Below are 15,925 nucleotides of genomic sequence, written 5' to 3' on the forward strand. Positions count from 1 at the left end.
CTGCGCTGGTGTTAAATCCCGGGAGGCCAAAAGGTCTTCCCTAGGGACCAGACAGTTCTGGGAGCTAGGTGAGCCCCTCACTGATGCCATAGATAAGGCAGTTGGGATCAGGAGAAGATACCCAAGAACTCCGGGGTTTATGTGGAAGCCTTTCTCTTGCCTGCCAACATGGCAGAGGATGCTTCACTCTAACGGAAGCCTTGATTATTTTCAGCACTCTGCTTTGATTTTTATTTTTTGACCAGGGGTCCCCAAACTTGGCAACTTTAAGACTTGTGGACTTCAACTCCCAGAAATCTCCAGCCAGCTATGCTGGGAGTTGAAGTCCACAAGTCTTAAAGTTGCCAAGTTTGGAGACCTCTGGTTTTGACCCTAACGTAAATCAGGTGAAGCAGAAAGGAACGGAGGAGCTTGGGACTGGAGTTGGCTCTTCGAAGCTTTGGGTCACTTTTAAGGCTTCTGGCAACTCGAGGGCAAAGGAGCCGAGCAGGGCACCACCGGACGCGGGTCCGTTGTACTTCCAGAAACGCTGGCTTTCTAAGCCCCGGCTTTCAGCTCCCGGGGCAGAGAGGAAAGCGGCGCGGTACGACGCGGTCCTGGTGCAGCGGCGCTTGTTGGCGATTCTGGGCTCTGACGAACACCCACCCACACCTAAATTCCCGGACACGCGCGCTTGCGCACTGAGCCCCACACGACCCTCAAAGCAGGCGATATCTTTAAAATACCGCAAGGAAAGACCTTGGTTCGGTGCGGTCCGCCGGACCATGTGATACCTCGGTCGGCAGCGGGAAGCGGCGAGGGGAAGGGAGGGAGGGAAGGGAGGGGTGGGGGAGAAGAGCAGCCTGCTTCAGGATGAGAGCCGCCTGCCTGCGTCGGGGTCCGGATTCACCGCATTAAACCGCCCCAACTCCAGAAGCGCCGGCCGAGAGCCGGGCGGGCTGCTTGCATCCCGAGATGCCAAGAGATACAGGAGCCCAGTAACCGAGCCTCCCGAGAAGGAGGAGGATGCTCCCACCCCATCTCTCCCGCTGCCGCTGCCAGCCTGTCCGGAGTGGGAAGGCTTCGCTTGGAGGGAGAAAGGGAGCGGAGGGACAGGTGAGCCTCGCCGCGCGGGCTGGTTCCGGGGCGCAGCGCTTTCTGGCACTTGGGTGCTCTCCGTTTTTTCTGGGTTGCCTGAAATCAGAGGATTTAATCCCGTGGCGGCGAGGAGAAAGGAAGCAGGGAACGCAGAGGGCGCCTTTGTTCTGAGATCAGCCGTAAGCCGGACCAGGAAAGGGCACGGAGAGGTTGGGGGGGGAGACACACTCAGATGAACGGGGCGACTCTCAGGGAAAAGGAGGGCTGGAGGTCAGGCCGTGGCCGTCCTTCCCATTAACCAAACTTCTCTCTGAAGGGCGGGAAGATTTGTGCCAGCCGCCGAAAGGGCTTCCCATCCTTCCCCGCACCTGATGCCTTTCAGATAGATTAGACTTTCACTCCCCTGTGCTTGAAAGACAGTGCCGTCCGGGAGGTTTCGACAGCACTAGGCCACGAATGGTGATGCTACCCCGATATTTCTCCCCCAATGAATGTACTCCCAAGTAGAAAACACAAAAGGGCAGCAGTATCTTAGACTTAGAGTGTATCTGCATTATTTGGTCACTGATCCTTGTCTAGCTCTTAGGTTGCGTAGGATCAGTTATTCCTCCAGAGCCTAAAGGGAGGATATAACAAAATAAGGTTGCTGATGCCGGGTTTGTGGTGGAGGGAACTCTGCAGAAGTGGGGGAGTGGGGGGGAACCACAGGCTCAAAGGTGTTCTGGAGTGGAAATGGGAACAAGTAATGTTTGAGGATTCATTCAAGAGGTGCCTTTGTTGCTCAAAAATATCTTGCACTGATCTATTGCGACATTGGCTGACATATTCCTGAAGCCTTGTTCCTTCTGCCTCTCCCCAATGCATAACCCTTCCCGGTACAGGTTGAAAATACGCTACACCAGCTTAATGAGAAACGATATAATGGGACAAAAAAGGAACTTGTGTAGTAACAAGAAGTCTATATTGTGATAAAGCCTATTCTTTGCTTAGTACATCCACATTTGCATCTCATTTGTTATGCATAATTTGCATTTTTTTTCCCTCCAAGGTTGCCATTGTCTCATGGGGGAATCACATTTTTTTCAAAAATAAACAGCACAACTTGTCATACCTGGATAAATGCAATTATTCATTCCCTCAGTTATGCTTTCATTGTTGTTGTTACCGACATCTGCAATATGCTGCTTGTAACTAGATATGACTACTGAATATTATTAACATGATTAATCACAAATTACACCACTCCTTATTTGCCATTGTTTATGTTATAGTTATTCTGGACTGCTCTGTTTCCCATTTCCTATGAGGATTTGTATTTCATTTTTATATGGAAACTGCAGCCTGTTTATGAACTCTACCTATTACCTGGGGGACGGGATACTGTATTATATTTATAGGATGAAGAAATCTTCTCTGATAGCTACATTTGTAGGAGGGATGAGAAGATTCATCATCAAAGAACAGGGTAGCTCATTAGTAGAGCATATGCACTACACACAAAATATCCATGTTCAACTTTTGCTGACATCTTTGAGGGGAAAAAAGGATGAAATAGTTGCTGTCCATCTATTTGACAGCAGTGCTGGCTTAAAATCTATAATAAACTACAAGGCAAAAGTAAGGTGATTGCCAGCGCACATCTTAAAATTGTCGTATAGCTCATAAATAGAGAAAAAACCATGATTCTGAATCAAAGTGTTGGGAAGATGTTGATGGTTATCTAGATCAGTGACGAAATGGGCCTATCATTCGGCCTGAAAAGCCTTGCAGAGGCTTTTTCCAAGCCTCTGGGAGGCCGAAAAAGGCTTCAAACCAGCCGAAAAATCAGCTGTGAGGCACAGTGCATGGCGGGAGGTGAGGGATTGCGCACACATGCACAGGGGGCATGGGGAGGGGCATGTGCATTGCATTCTGGGTGCTGGCACACGAGTGCATGCGCGCTGGTGTGCACGCAATTTTTGGCATAGGAGCCAGAAGTTTAGCCACCACTGTCCTATCTCAAGAGGAGAGCATTTCAGAGGAAGTTGTGCAATTTTGCTGCTTCCTCACTCCCCGCCCCTTTGCTTTCCAAGGAATGGGGACCCTCCATAATCTGTCTCTGCAAAAAAGGCAGCTTTACCCAGAACACCTTGCATTCTGCAATGACACCTCTAATGCTGTCAAATATCCCCATCTGCCTATTCCAAGTCCTTAGGAAAGATTCGATAAGTGGAGAAAAATGCCAAATCCAGTCTGAACATCTGGCTGACTGTGTGATATGGATAGTCCCATAGGCCCTTAGAGGTTGATAATAATTATTTTGGGGAGTCCTGATTTACGGCTCACATGCCAGCACAAATGACTCTGCGTGCCACAGGTTTGCCATCACAAAGATAAGGAATACTCACTTTGTTTTTAAAATTTGGCTCTTTTGCCATGTGTTTGGGACATACCATAACAGTTGCTGGCTGCCTTTTAGATAAATTTCTTGCTCTTTTTTTAAATTACAGTATATGCATCCTGTTTTTGTAAATTTCTTTGAGTAATAACCCATATATGCACCAGGGTCTCCCATGTCACTTGTGAGCCCCAGAGGCCTTCGGCTTGTTACCAATTTGTACTTCTTCATGTAGGAGCATATTTTCTGCTTCCCAATGTCTCAGGTCAGCACTTGAAATGCTGAGCTTATTTCTTTCTTTCAGTTCCGCACTAAGAGAGCCCAAGAAAAGCAGTCAGTGCCTTTCCAGATCAGGGATGTCAAACTCAATTTCATTAAGGGCTGCATCAGGGCTGTGGTTGACCTGGGTGGGTGTGGTCGATTGGGTGGGCGTGGCCAACTTGACACCACTCCCCAAACTGCTGGCATGTTTCCTGTTCGCATTGGGTAAACTGGGCTGAAGCCAGGCTGGCCCAATTTTTCCTTTTCTCATTGGGTAGACCAGGACAACCCCATGGGCCTGATATGACCACATCGTGGGCTGGATTCGGTCTGCGGGCCTTGAGTTTGACACCCCTGTTCTAGATCTTTAGTTTGTATAGTGTGTGTTAGGGTTTGGGGATTAACCCCTAGCAGAGTATTGCAGCAGTAGTCAAGCCAGGAAGCCAAAGGAGAGCGGAAGGGCCCCAGAGTATACACACACTGAACACAAACACTGTTTGTAGTTTAAATAGTTTTTAATCCAGTTAGAGTTTAAGCATTGTCATTCAGTCCATTAAGTCATTCACAGTATTTCCATCCAGTAAGACTCACTAGTATAGTCCAAGTTAAGAGTCCTTGCAATATCTTTATCAGCTGATAAAGATATCTTCTCCTCCTCCGGTTTCACTCTCCAGAGAAACAAACGCTGGATATTCAGTAGAATTACGCAGTAAATCAGCAAACAGTAGCAAACAATAACAGTTCAGTCACAGGCACTCACAGTCAGTAATCTCAGTTAGTCGCAGCAGCACACAGTTACAGTCAGACAGTAAATCACAGTAAGCTTTCCAGTTTCTAATGCTTCCTTATATTGTAACTTCTAGCCGCACCCTTAATCGGCTAATTGCCTGCTGCATTGTGCTTAAAGTGATAAGCACTTAAACCATGATATCTAAGTTTTATATATTTATTCACCCAAACCATATTTGGTATCAATGTTATACCTAACATACTCCCCTTTTGGGTGAAATAAATATATAATACCTTACAATCTAACCCCATATTTATCACAACTCTCCTGGTGCTTACTGGCACCTTGGGCTTTAGTAAAATTATCAGCTAAATTGTCCTCCGACATACAGTACTCTAGCTGAATCATCTTACTTCTTACAGATTGTCTCACGTTTAGGTATCTTAGATCTGTATGCTTGCTCCTTGTTTTTACTCCAATATTTGTGGCCATTTGAATTGCTGCCTGATTATCTTCATGTATAATTATAGGATAATCTACAGTTATACCTATATCAATTAACATTTGTTTATACATTATTAATTCTGTACATAACAATGATAAACAGGAGAATTCTGCCTCCATAGTAGACAAACTTATATGCTGTTGTCTAATTGACTTCCAGCCTATTAATGTATTACCCAGCATTATGGCTGTTCCTGAAGTCGATTTTCTAGTGTCTCTTTCTGATGCAAAGCTAGCATCTGCATAAGCACTCAGAATTAAATCACCCTTTGGTTCTAAATACAATGAATAATTCATTGTCTTTTTAAGATATCTTAATATCCTCTTAGCTGCAATCCAGTGTCTTTCACATGGTGCAGAATTGAATCTAGCCAACTGATTCACGCAGTACGATATATCTGGTCTAGACCAATTACTAATATAACTCAAACTACCAATTAAAGATTGATAAATCACCTTATCAAATTCAGGACTTTGTTCATCAGTGTTGCTAAACTCCTGACTCATTGGAGTCTTAGCTGGCTTACAAAGCTCCATCTTGTAATCTTTTGCAATTTGCTTATCTTATCTTCCTGAGATATCTTAAAACCTTTCCGTGTTTTCTTTATATTCAAACCGAGATACTTCTTTATCTCCCTAATTGCTTGATCTTTATTCTCTTTCCTAATGATGCTATTATTTTATTTGCTTCATCATTAGTTTCAGTTATCAAAGCAATATCATCTGTGAATAGTAATAATAATGATACTTTCCCATTTGTCACCCTCTTAAACAGACATGGATCGGCTAAACCAGCTTTAAATCCTATATTGTCTAGTTCCTTTACAATATACTGGTTCCATTCATAGCCTGATTGTTTAAGACCATAGAGGCTTTTCTTTAACAACCAACAATCATTATTATCCTTATTTTCACTTTTAATACCAACAGGTTTTTCATATAAATAATATGTTTTAATGGGGCGTGCAAGTAAGCAGTTTCCACATCTAAATGGTTAACTATATAGTTTTTACTAGCTGCCCACACTAAAGCTGCCCTCAAGGTTGCTGCCTTAAGACTAGGTGCAAACACCTCATCATAGTCATTAGCATTCTGCCTAAAACCTTGGGCTACTAACCTTGCCTTATGGATTAAATTACCATCTTTATCTATTTTTACCTTAAAAATCCATTTGCAGCCAATGGATTTCTTTCCTACAGGTAATTTGGCATTTTCATACACCTTCATATCTCTTAATGAATTCAGTTCCTTATTCATTGCTGCATACCATCTTTCTTTTTCCTTATTAGGATACTTTTAATTTCTTCAACAGAATTAGGAACTTGATTAATCTGGCACACTGTGTTAGCCTGGTACCTATCAGGCGGTCTAGATACACGTGTAGTTCTTCTGGGAATTACAGGGCTTACAGGAGGACTTTGTTGAACTACTACCTGTTCATCTTCCTCATCCTGTTCAGCTATTGAATCTGTTTCTTCCTTTATGGGCACTATTTCATCCTGTATTTGTCTCTTTACTTTATTTTTAAAGTTACAGGGATAACTAATGGGATTTCTATAGGATTCAATAATTACATCTTTATTGGCATCCTGTTCTAATTTCTCCCATCCTTCATGTTCTAGAAATTGGGCACTAGCACTACATAACACTTTAGATGTGCCTTTCTCCCAAAATCTATATGCCCTATGGTTTGCCTGATAACCAACGAAGAAAAATCTTTTAGCTCTATGTTGCCCCTTTTTCTGAGTTGTGCAGGAATATGCACCCATGCTGGTGCACCAAATGTGTGCAGGTAACTAAGATCAGGTTTCCTGCCATGCCACCTGGTAAATGGTATTTCACCTGTTGTTGTATTAACAACGTTGTTCAATATGTTATTAGCACACATTGTAGCCTCCCCCACAAAGAATCAGATAACCCAGAATCATTTAACATTGTTCTAACCATTGCCTGTAGTGTTTGGCCTCTTCTTTCAATAAAAGCATTATGTTCTGGCCTGTATGGAGCAGACTTCTTATGCTCTATTCCAGCTATCTTAAGTCTGTTCTGGAATTTGTTATTAATAAATTCCGTACCATTATCTGTCACCAGGGTTATCAGTTGACGTTTAGACTTTCTTTCAGCAAACCTAAGCCAATTGAAAAAATGTTGATATGTTTCAGTTTTGCTTTTCATTAAATAGCAAAACCCATATCTAGAATAATGGTCCATAATGCTCAGTATATATCTAGCACCTCCCATACTGGGTTTCTTTGGACCTATTATGTCTGCAAATACCACTTCTAAAGGTTCTTTTGTTTTGAAACCATTTAGCCTATTTGCAGGCAATACTTTGCTCTTATCTTCACAGCAAACATTACAACGCAAATATTTATCACAAGGTTTTAACCTTATTCCTTCAGATAACTCAACTGTACGTTTTAGCATTTTAAAATTTACATGCCCCAAACGCCTATGCAATAAATGGATACATTCATCATGAGGCTTTATATTATTAAATACAGTTTGAGCCTCCCCTTTCTTACTATTATCTAATACATATAATGTTCCATTTAAAGCTGCAGTTACCCTTTTGTTATCTTTTTCAATTATGCAATTATTATCTTTAAAAGTAATTACATAACCTAATTTATCTAATACCCTTACTGAAAGCAAATTAAACTTTAGTTGCGGTACATACAACATTTTTATATCCTGGTTTATGTACGGACAACGTGCAAAACCTTGACCTTTCGCTTTCAGGTTCCAGCCATTTGCAAGTGATATATGTTGAGAACTTGTAGACATTTTTATAAATTTTGTCTTATCTCTTGTGATGCAGTGGGATGCGCCACTGTCAACCACCCATAAATTATTCTTCACATCAGAGTTGCTAAACGTGGCTAGTTCAAATGCTTTCTTTGGCTTTTTTACATTCTGGCCTTTTCTCTTTTTGCAGAATCTTGCCAAATGTCCTCTGCCTCCACAATTAAAACACTTTTTAATTGTGTATGCTGTCGAAGATAAATTCTCTTCTTCCGGGTGCTTTACTTTGCTTTGCTGGTTTCTTTCAAGCTTTGAAGATAATTTCTCTTCTTTCTTATCTTCTCTCAGCTCGTCACGCTCACGCCTTCTTCTGGCTTCTTCTAGTAGCCTGCCTGTTATGTCGGTTAATGAGAGGCTTTCTTTTGGCAATACCTCTAACGAAGTCACATAGTCATCATAGCTTTGATCTAATGAAGATAATATTATGTAGACTTGTTGCAGTTCATTAAATATAAGCTCTTTTTCTTGCAAATCTTGAAAAATGCTCTTCATACAGTTTAAATGAACTAACATTTTATTTATTTATTTTTATTTTATTTATTTTGATTTGTCAATTGTTTACAAGATAATAAGTACAAGTGTATACATAGTTGTGAATATATGAAATGGGTACATATAAGAAAAATAAAAGAATAAGAGAAACAATAGGACAGGGACGGTAGGCACGTTGGTGCGCTTATGCACGCCCCTACAGACCTCTTAGGAAAGGGGTGAGGTCAATAGTAGACAGTCTAAGGTTAAAGTTTTTGGGGTTTGGGGAAGAGACTACAGAGTCGGGTAGAGTATTCCAGACATTGACCACTCTATTGCTGAAGTCGTATTTCCTGCAATCAAGTTTGGTGCGGTTTACTTTGAGTTTGTATCTGTTGTGTGCTCTTGTGTTGTTATGGTTAAAGCTGAAGTATTCATTGACAGGTAGGACATTGCAATGTATGATTTTATATACCATGCTTAAGTCGGACCGAAGACGGCGTAATTCGAGGTTTTCTAGTTTTAGAATTTGAGTCTGGTGGCATAAGGTATTCTATAACGGGTAGAAGAGTGGAGAACTCTTCTTGTGAAATACTTCTGGACTTTCTCAATTGTGTTAATATCACATACGTGATAAGGATTCCAGACTGATGAACTGTATTCGAGTATTGGTCTAGCAAATGTTTTGTATGCTCTGGTTAGTAGTGAGATATTACCAGAGAAAAAGCAACGTAGGATTAGGTTAACAACTCTTAATGCCTTTTTGGCTATGTAGTTGCAGTGAGCTCTAGCACTTAGATCATTAGAGGTGAGTATTCCCAGGTCCTTTACAGAGCTTGGGTCATCAACAAGATCTTGACTATTCAGCTTGTATTTTATTTTCTGATTTTTTTACCAATATGTAAGACAGAGCATTTATTTGTTGAGATTTGGAGTTGCCATATGTTAGACCATTCAGATACATAGTCTAGATCTTTTTGAAGGGTAGTAGTATTGTCTGTGGTATTGAACAGCTTTACATCATCAGCGAAGAGAACGCAATTGCTCTTGATATGATCACAAAGGTCGTTTATGTAGATTATGAAGAGAGTTGGTCCTAGAACACTGCCTTGGGGAACACCACTAGTGACAGGTACTGGATTTGATAGGGCGTTTCCAATTTTGACCATTTGTTGTCTGTTTGACAGGAATGCTTCTATCCAGTTATTCAGTTGTCCAGAGATACCATAGGATTTTATTTTTAGGAGTAGTTTGTCGTGTACCACTGAATCAAAGGCTTTGCAGAAGTCTATGTAGATTGCGTCTATTGCTTTGCCCTGGTCGAGTTGTGTAGTCCATATGTTTTTGCAGTGTAAGAGTTGCAGATTACAGGATAGTTTTTTCCTGAAACCAAATTGTTTATTGGAGAGTAGGTTGTTTGTCTCTAAATGGAGGATGATGGATTGGTTAATAATTGATTCCATGACTTTACAGGTGACGCAGCATAAGGAGATTGGTCTGTAATTTTCAACTAGGCTTGGGTCTCCCTTTTTGAAGATGGGAATGACTGTGGCTTGTAACCATAGGTTGGGCAAGGAGCTGGTTCTGAAAGATTTTTCAAAGATTATGCTTAGAGGTTTGGCTATGGCAGCGGATAGTTTTCTTAAGAAGTAGGCACATATTCCATCCGGTCCAATAGATAGAGATGGTTTTAGGTTGCGTAGTGCTTTTTCAACGTTGTCTACTGTAAAATCGATATGTATTAGATCATTATTGTTGTCTGTGGTACGGCTAGGAAACATTGGGCATGATCCATTACTGTTTACAAACACTGAGCGAAGAATGTGTTAAAGATGTTGGCTTTAATGGTGTCGTCGCTGCAGTCTTTACCATCAGGTCCTATCAAGGGAGGGATGGACCTTGAGTCTTTTAGTTTGTTGTTTACAAAATTGTAAAAAGCACGGGTGGAATTGGTGCTTAGAAGGTTTTCCTCTTGTTTAATGTGGTAATTGGTGCATTCGGTCTTTATCTGGTGGCATACATTTTTGTATCGGTTTTTGAAATTAGCAACGTGACCAGATTTGTTTTTCCGCCAGAGTGATCTCTTTTGGATTGAAGTTTCCTTATTGATATGGGTAATCTGCTTTTTGTTTTGTTTTTGGAGTTGTTGTTGGAACATATAGTTTGATGACTCTTTTGACTTCAAGTAAAAATATGTTGTAATGGTCTTCAACAGTATTGCATCCAGTGAATAGAGATTGCCAATCGAGGATGAGAGATCGTTATCTATAAGATCATAGTTGCCTTTTTGAAGTTACAACTAGGGATGACATCGTTGAGGTGATTTTTGTGTGGACGTATGTTGAGGCAAAAGTCAATCATATTGTGATCACTACTGGAAAAGGGTTCTTTGGTTTGTATTCGGTAAATTAAATTCAAACTATTGCAGAAGATGAGATCGAGGCAGTTGTTCAGTCTAGTGTTGTTGGTTACTAGTTGTTCAAGACCTAGATTTGTAATAGCATTGTAGAAGGTTGTGTGTATGATTTCAGTTGTACAATTATTTAGGGTCCAGTCAATATGAGGTAGATTGAAATCTCCGAGAAAGATAAAAGGGTATGGGCAGGATGTAGCCCATGTTAGTAGTGTATTTAGCTTGTTTATATGTTCGATGTCATAATCAGGTGCTCTGTAACATAGTAAGAAAGCAATTGTGATATTTAAGGATAGTTCACAGATGATGGTTTCAGGAAGGGCAAGCTCCTGGGTAACTTGGATATTTTTAGATGTAAGGATTTTTATAGAATATAGCAACACCACCTCCTCGACGATTTTCACGATCTGATCGGTAAACATGATAGTCTCTTATTGTGGTAATGGAGTCGGGGAGAGATGCATTGAGCCATGTTTCACAGACAAATATAATGTCGAAGTTAGCCATATTTAAGAGGATGAGAAATTCAGGTATTTTATTCACGAGGCTTCTTGCATTGAGTAGTTTGCATTTAAGTCCGCAGCAGTTGGGATTGAGGTAGTTGGGGCGTGCGTGCCTAGTCTTGGGTGATGGTGGGTGGTGGGTAGTTTTGGGTGATGGTGGGTGGTGGTAGGTGGTTGAGGTAGGGTAGTGGTTGAGGGTAAAAGTTGGGTATTGGGTTGCGTGTCTTACTTTTGATGCAGTCAGCATGGTAGTCAATGTACAGGTCCTTCTCTCCATTGTCTAGACGGGTTTTGAGTTCGATGCGGAGTATCTCCATTCCTCTGAAGATGCGTTCGAAAAAGCTTCCGTGTAAGATTTATATGTGCTCCTACACTGTCCCGAACATAAATCTTCCTGAGGTTCTCCCAGCAGTTTGCAGCATTTTCTTCTCCACGAATATGGACAAGCTGCTGATCACAGAGAGTCAGTCCTATGATGCATAAAGCCTGCTCATTCTTCAGTTTAAAGTCTTGTAACTTTTCGTTATCATCATCATTAGCAGGATCCCAGCTACTCACATCTGGTGGGTTTGCTATAATGTCCCACAAACCTTCTTTGCGTAGAAGTAAACTACATTTCATTGACCATGAAACATAGTTTGTTCCATCCAGCCTGGATATCATGGACAGTTGTGACAAATTTACTTGTGCCATTGCTCTTCAGATATTTTGACTATTTTAAACTAATTAAAACAGTTTGTTTTTACAGTAATGTGCAACTCACACCAACTCTCTCTGCTATATCCTGGTTAGTTAGACTATGCTGCTGGGCCCATAACCAATGTTAGGGTTTGGGGATTAACCCTAGCAGAGTATTGCAGCAGTAGTCAAGCCAGGAAGCCAAAGGAGAGCGGAAGGGCCCCAGAGTATACACACACTGAACACAAACACTGTTTGTAGTTTAAATAGTTTTTAATCCAGTTAGAGTTTAAGCATTGTCATTCAGTCCATTAAGTCATTCACAGTATTTCCATCCAGTAAGACTCACTAGTATAGTCCAAGTTAAGAGTCCTTGCAATATCTTTATCAGCCGATAAAGATATCTTCTCCTCCTCCGGTTTCACTCTCCAGAGAAACAAACGCTGGATATTCAGTAGAATTACGCAGTAAATCAGCAAACAGTAGCAAACAATAACAGTTCAGTCACAGGCACTCACAGTCAGTAATCTCAGTTAGTCGCAGCAGCACACAGTTACAGTCAGACAGTAAATCACAGTAAGCTTTCCAGTTTCTAATGCTTCCTTATATTGTAACTTCTAGCCGCACCCTTAATCGGCTAATTGCCTGCTGCATTGTGCTTAAAGTGATAAGCACTTAAACCATGATATCTAAGTTTTATATATTTATTCACCCAAACCATATTTGGTATCAATGTTATACCTAACAGTGTGTATTTACCTAGTAATGAAAGCAGAACAATACTATTGGGGAAGGGGAAATGCAAAGCTGCTAAAGCTCCATGGCAGCCAAACGTCTGAGAGGAGGAGGAAGACGTTGGCTTGAGCCCAAGATCTGGAAGGTACAGTGAAGCAACTTCCCGCCAACAGAATAATGTTATGCTGACAGGTTCTGTAGAGTTTCAACATACAAATGAAAAGATTCCACTTTTGTGATTTGGGATATGTTGCAACTGAGCTGGAAATAAATTGCCTGAGAAAACAGACAGTGTGAGATAATGTAGGTGGTGAGCTTATTTTGGAGAAATGTAAATCCATTATTTGGAAGTGCTTTTAGTTAAATAAAATATACATATGAAGTGGGGGGGAATTAAATATCGTATCTATTTTTTTGATACTATTATCTTAGGCATTCCATTCAAAAGCAATGTGAGGGCCTTTATCCTGAAAAAGTAGCACATCTCAACTCCATAGATCAACAATGCACAAGTTTATACACAATCTTAAGGGTTCTCAATTTTTCTTTGAAGTAATGCAGTGCATGCAAAAAAGAAACAAGGGTTCAATCGTGTGGTTGTAGCAACCACTATGACTTTTTGGACACCCCTGAAGTAATAATTGTGCATAGGGTCAAAGCAGAGGTGGTATTCAGCAGGTTCTGACCAGTTCTGGAGAACCAGTTGTGGAAATTTTGAGTAGTTCAGAGAACCGGCAAATACCACCTATGACTAGAGATTTTACAGTATCCTTCCCTTGCCACGCCCATCAAGCCACACCCACAGAACTGGTAGTAAAAAAAAATTGAATCCTACTACTGGGTGAAACACCTACTAGCCTTCTTCATTATCCTCATAAACATAAAGAACACTTTTATGTATATCAGTTATCCATAATCTTTGGCTTTGGATGTTTAGCTGAATCACGGGCCTCCCCCTACAATTACATATTTTGAATGTTCTTGTCTGTTGACTTTTACATATCTGAATATGTTTCCCTTCTTTTAATTAATTATATTGCTTGGTGCTAAAATATATATGGGGTTAGTGAATTGTTTTTACAGTTCAAAATCTATGACTTCTAAGGTGCGCCTACTTGGGATCATTTATTGAAAATCATGGACAGTAATCTACCACAGTGCTCTGGTGTAGGTTGATAGATACGTGGCTTTCAATCACCTAGTAAGCTGAGAGAGAATGACTGGTCTAACTAAAATCATCCAGCTAGCTTCCTTGTGTAAAGTAAGACTAAAATCTAGGTCTCCCCACTCTGTCTGCGCTAAGACCACTACACCACAATGACCTAGTTGGGATTACGATACCAATATAACAGAAGCGCCATTAAATGCAGTCAGGCAAGAATCAAATTGGTAAAAAAAAACAAAAACTGTTGGGAGATAAACCTGCACGCCCCAGTCCCTGCATTATTTTTCTGAGTGTGGAGTTTTCTCAGGCAAGCAGACATGTGAAGAAGTCCTTCCAAAGAGTTGTTGCATTTTGGAATTTCCTTGTTCTTGAAGGCATGGAGGTAACAATTTTGTAGAGTGGATGCAAAATACTGTAAGTCGCAATATTGCAGATATCAGTATATGTGCATGCATTCAAGAAGAGTGATCTCTTCAAGGAAGGTTTCGCTGTTGTTGTGAATCAGGAATGTTCAGAAATGGTCATGTTATCAGATGAACTCTATATGATTGCTGAACAGAATGGTTGGGATCAAATGAAGCAGCGAGAAAGAACCCAGCCTTAATTGTAGCAATCTTTTTGATGGAATACAAGTTTTTTTTCTGTGCAGTAGCTTGACTCATATTACATATTCAATATGTGACATTCTTGGTAACAAATTGGAGAAGGGCCGCTTAAACGAAATGCCGTAATTGTGCAGGATTTAAAATACAGACTTCCCCTTCACCAGAAACTCTTTTGCCTTGTAAAATTTGCTTGTGAGATTGTGAAAAATGTGTATATTTGTTCATATTTTTGTGCCACGCTCTATAAAGTAACTGGCTAGCTTGAAATTCTGTAGTAGCTATTGTTGACCGTATCTTATGTCTACATTAATCATTTCAGGCAATTTAAGAGTCTGCAGCTAGTGCGCATCAGGACATCATGTCACAGGACAAGAAATTCGAGACTGCTTATATCTGCATAGAGGTGCTGATTGCCCTTGTATCCATCCCCGGGAATATCCTGGTGATCTGGGCTGTCAAAGTGAACAAGTCTCTCCGGGATGCCACCTTCTACTTTATTGTGTCTCTGGCAGTGGCAGACGCAGCTGTGGGAACCTTTGCAATTCCTCTGGCCATCATTATCTACCAAGCACCAACAATGAATTTCTACAAATGCCTGGGGTTGATATGTCCTCTCCTCATCCTCACCGAAAGCTCCATTTTGGCATTATTGGCGATTGCCGTGGATCGCTATCTCCGAGTCAAGATCCCTATCCGGTAAGAGCTAGAGCCTGAGAGATAAGTCTTAGTCAGAGATGGAAGTTGAATTTTTTCATACATCTCTAAGATTGTATTGCACAGCAAGGAGCCAAAATTTTAAAATTGTCAAGAATGATTTCTTTTCAAAAGGATGTTTTATTGAACTTTGTTAATAAAGTCGTTAATAAATTTGTCCAATCCATGGATGACCATTGGATTTACATGTGCTTTCTATATAAATAAAAAGAAATGAAAATAAGAAAGGCATATTTTTGGTAACATAAAACATTTTAAAAATTAAAATTAGGTTCGTGTAATCAGGGGAGACAAGAGTTGGTTATACACCCGCCAGTCCTGGGTTATTTTCTGATCGACCGCAGCTAATACCTGCAGTCCTTGACTTACATTTTGTTTAGTGATTCTTTGAAGTTACAATGGCACTGAAAAAGTGATTTATGATGGTTTTTCACACTTACGACCATCACAGCATTCTCATTTGTCACATGATCAAAATTCAGATGCTTGGCAACTGACTCATATTTATGACGGTTGCACTGTCCCAAGGTCATGTGATCACCTTTTGTGACCTTCTGACAAGCAAAGTCAATTTGGGAAGCCAGATTCAATTAACAGCTGTGTTACTAACTTGACAACTGCGGTGATTCACTTAACAATTGTGGCAAGAAGGGTCATAAAATGGGGCAAAACTTACTTAACAACTGCCTAACTAAGCAACAGATATTTTGGACTCAGTTTTGGTCATAAATCAAGGACTACCTATATTACAAATAAATGACAATATGATGAAGCTATTCCTTCTTGTATTCCTTAATGGAATATTGTGGTAAACATACAGAAAATTCAGTGGAAAAATGTATTGTTATAAATGGATAATGATGTTGCACCCTAACCCTTTTAAAAAT

At 40.6% G+C, this 15,925-nt stretch overlaps 1 protein-coding gene across 1 annotated transcript in view; it reads left to right on the top strand.

The window, feature by feature from the left end:
• The first annotated feature begins 496 nt into the window (after nucleotides 1-496).
• Nucleotides 497-15,925, top strand: part of ADORA1 (adenosine A1 receptor) — a 54,640-nt gene continuing 39,211 nt past the window's right edge. Inside the window, exons 1-2 of the mRNA XM_026680856.2 lie at nucleotides 497-1,095; nucleotides 14,644-15,020. Coding sequence (XP_026536641.1) covers nucleotides 14,683-15,020 — 338 coding nt within the window. The 5' untranslated portion in view covers nucleotides 497-1,095; nucleotides 14,644-14,682. The remainder of the gene's footprint in view (nucleotides 1,096-14,643; nucleotides 15,021-15,925) is intronic.

The sequence above is a fragment of the Notechis scutatus genome, chromosome 3 (genome assembly GCF_049901735.1).
Source record: "Notechis scutatus isolate UNSWTSFEM ecotype Mainland chromosome 3, rNotScu1.2, whole genome shotgun sequence".
Taxonomy (NCBI): Eukaryota; Metazoa; Chordata; class Lepidosauria; order Squamata; family Elapidae; genus Notechis; species Notechis scutatus.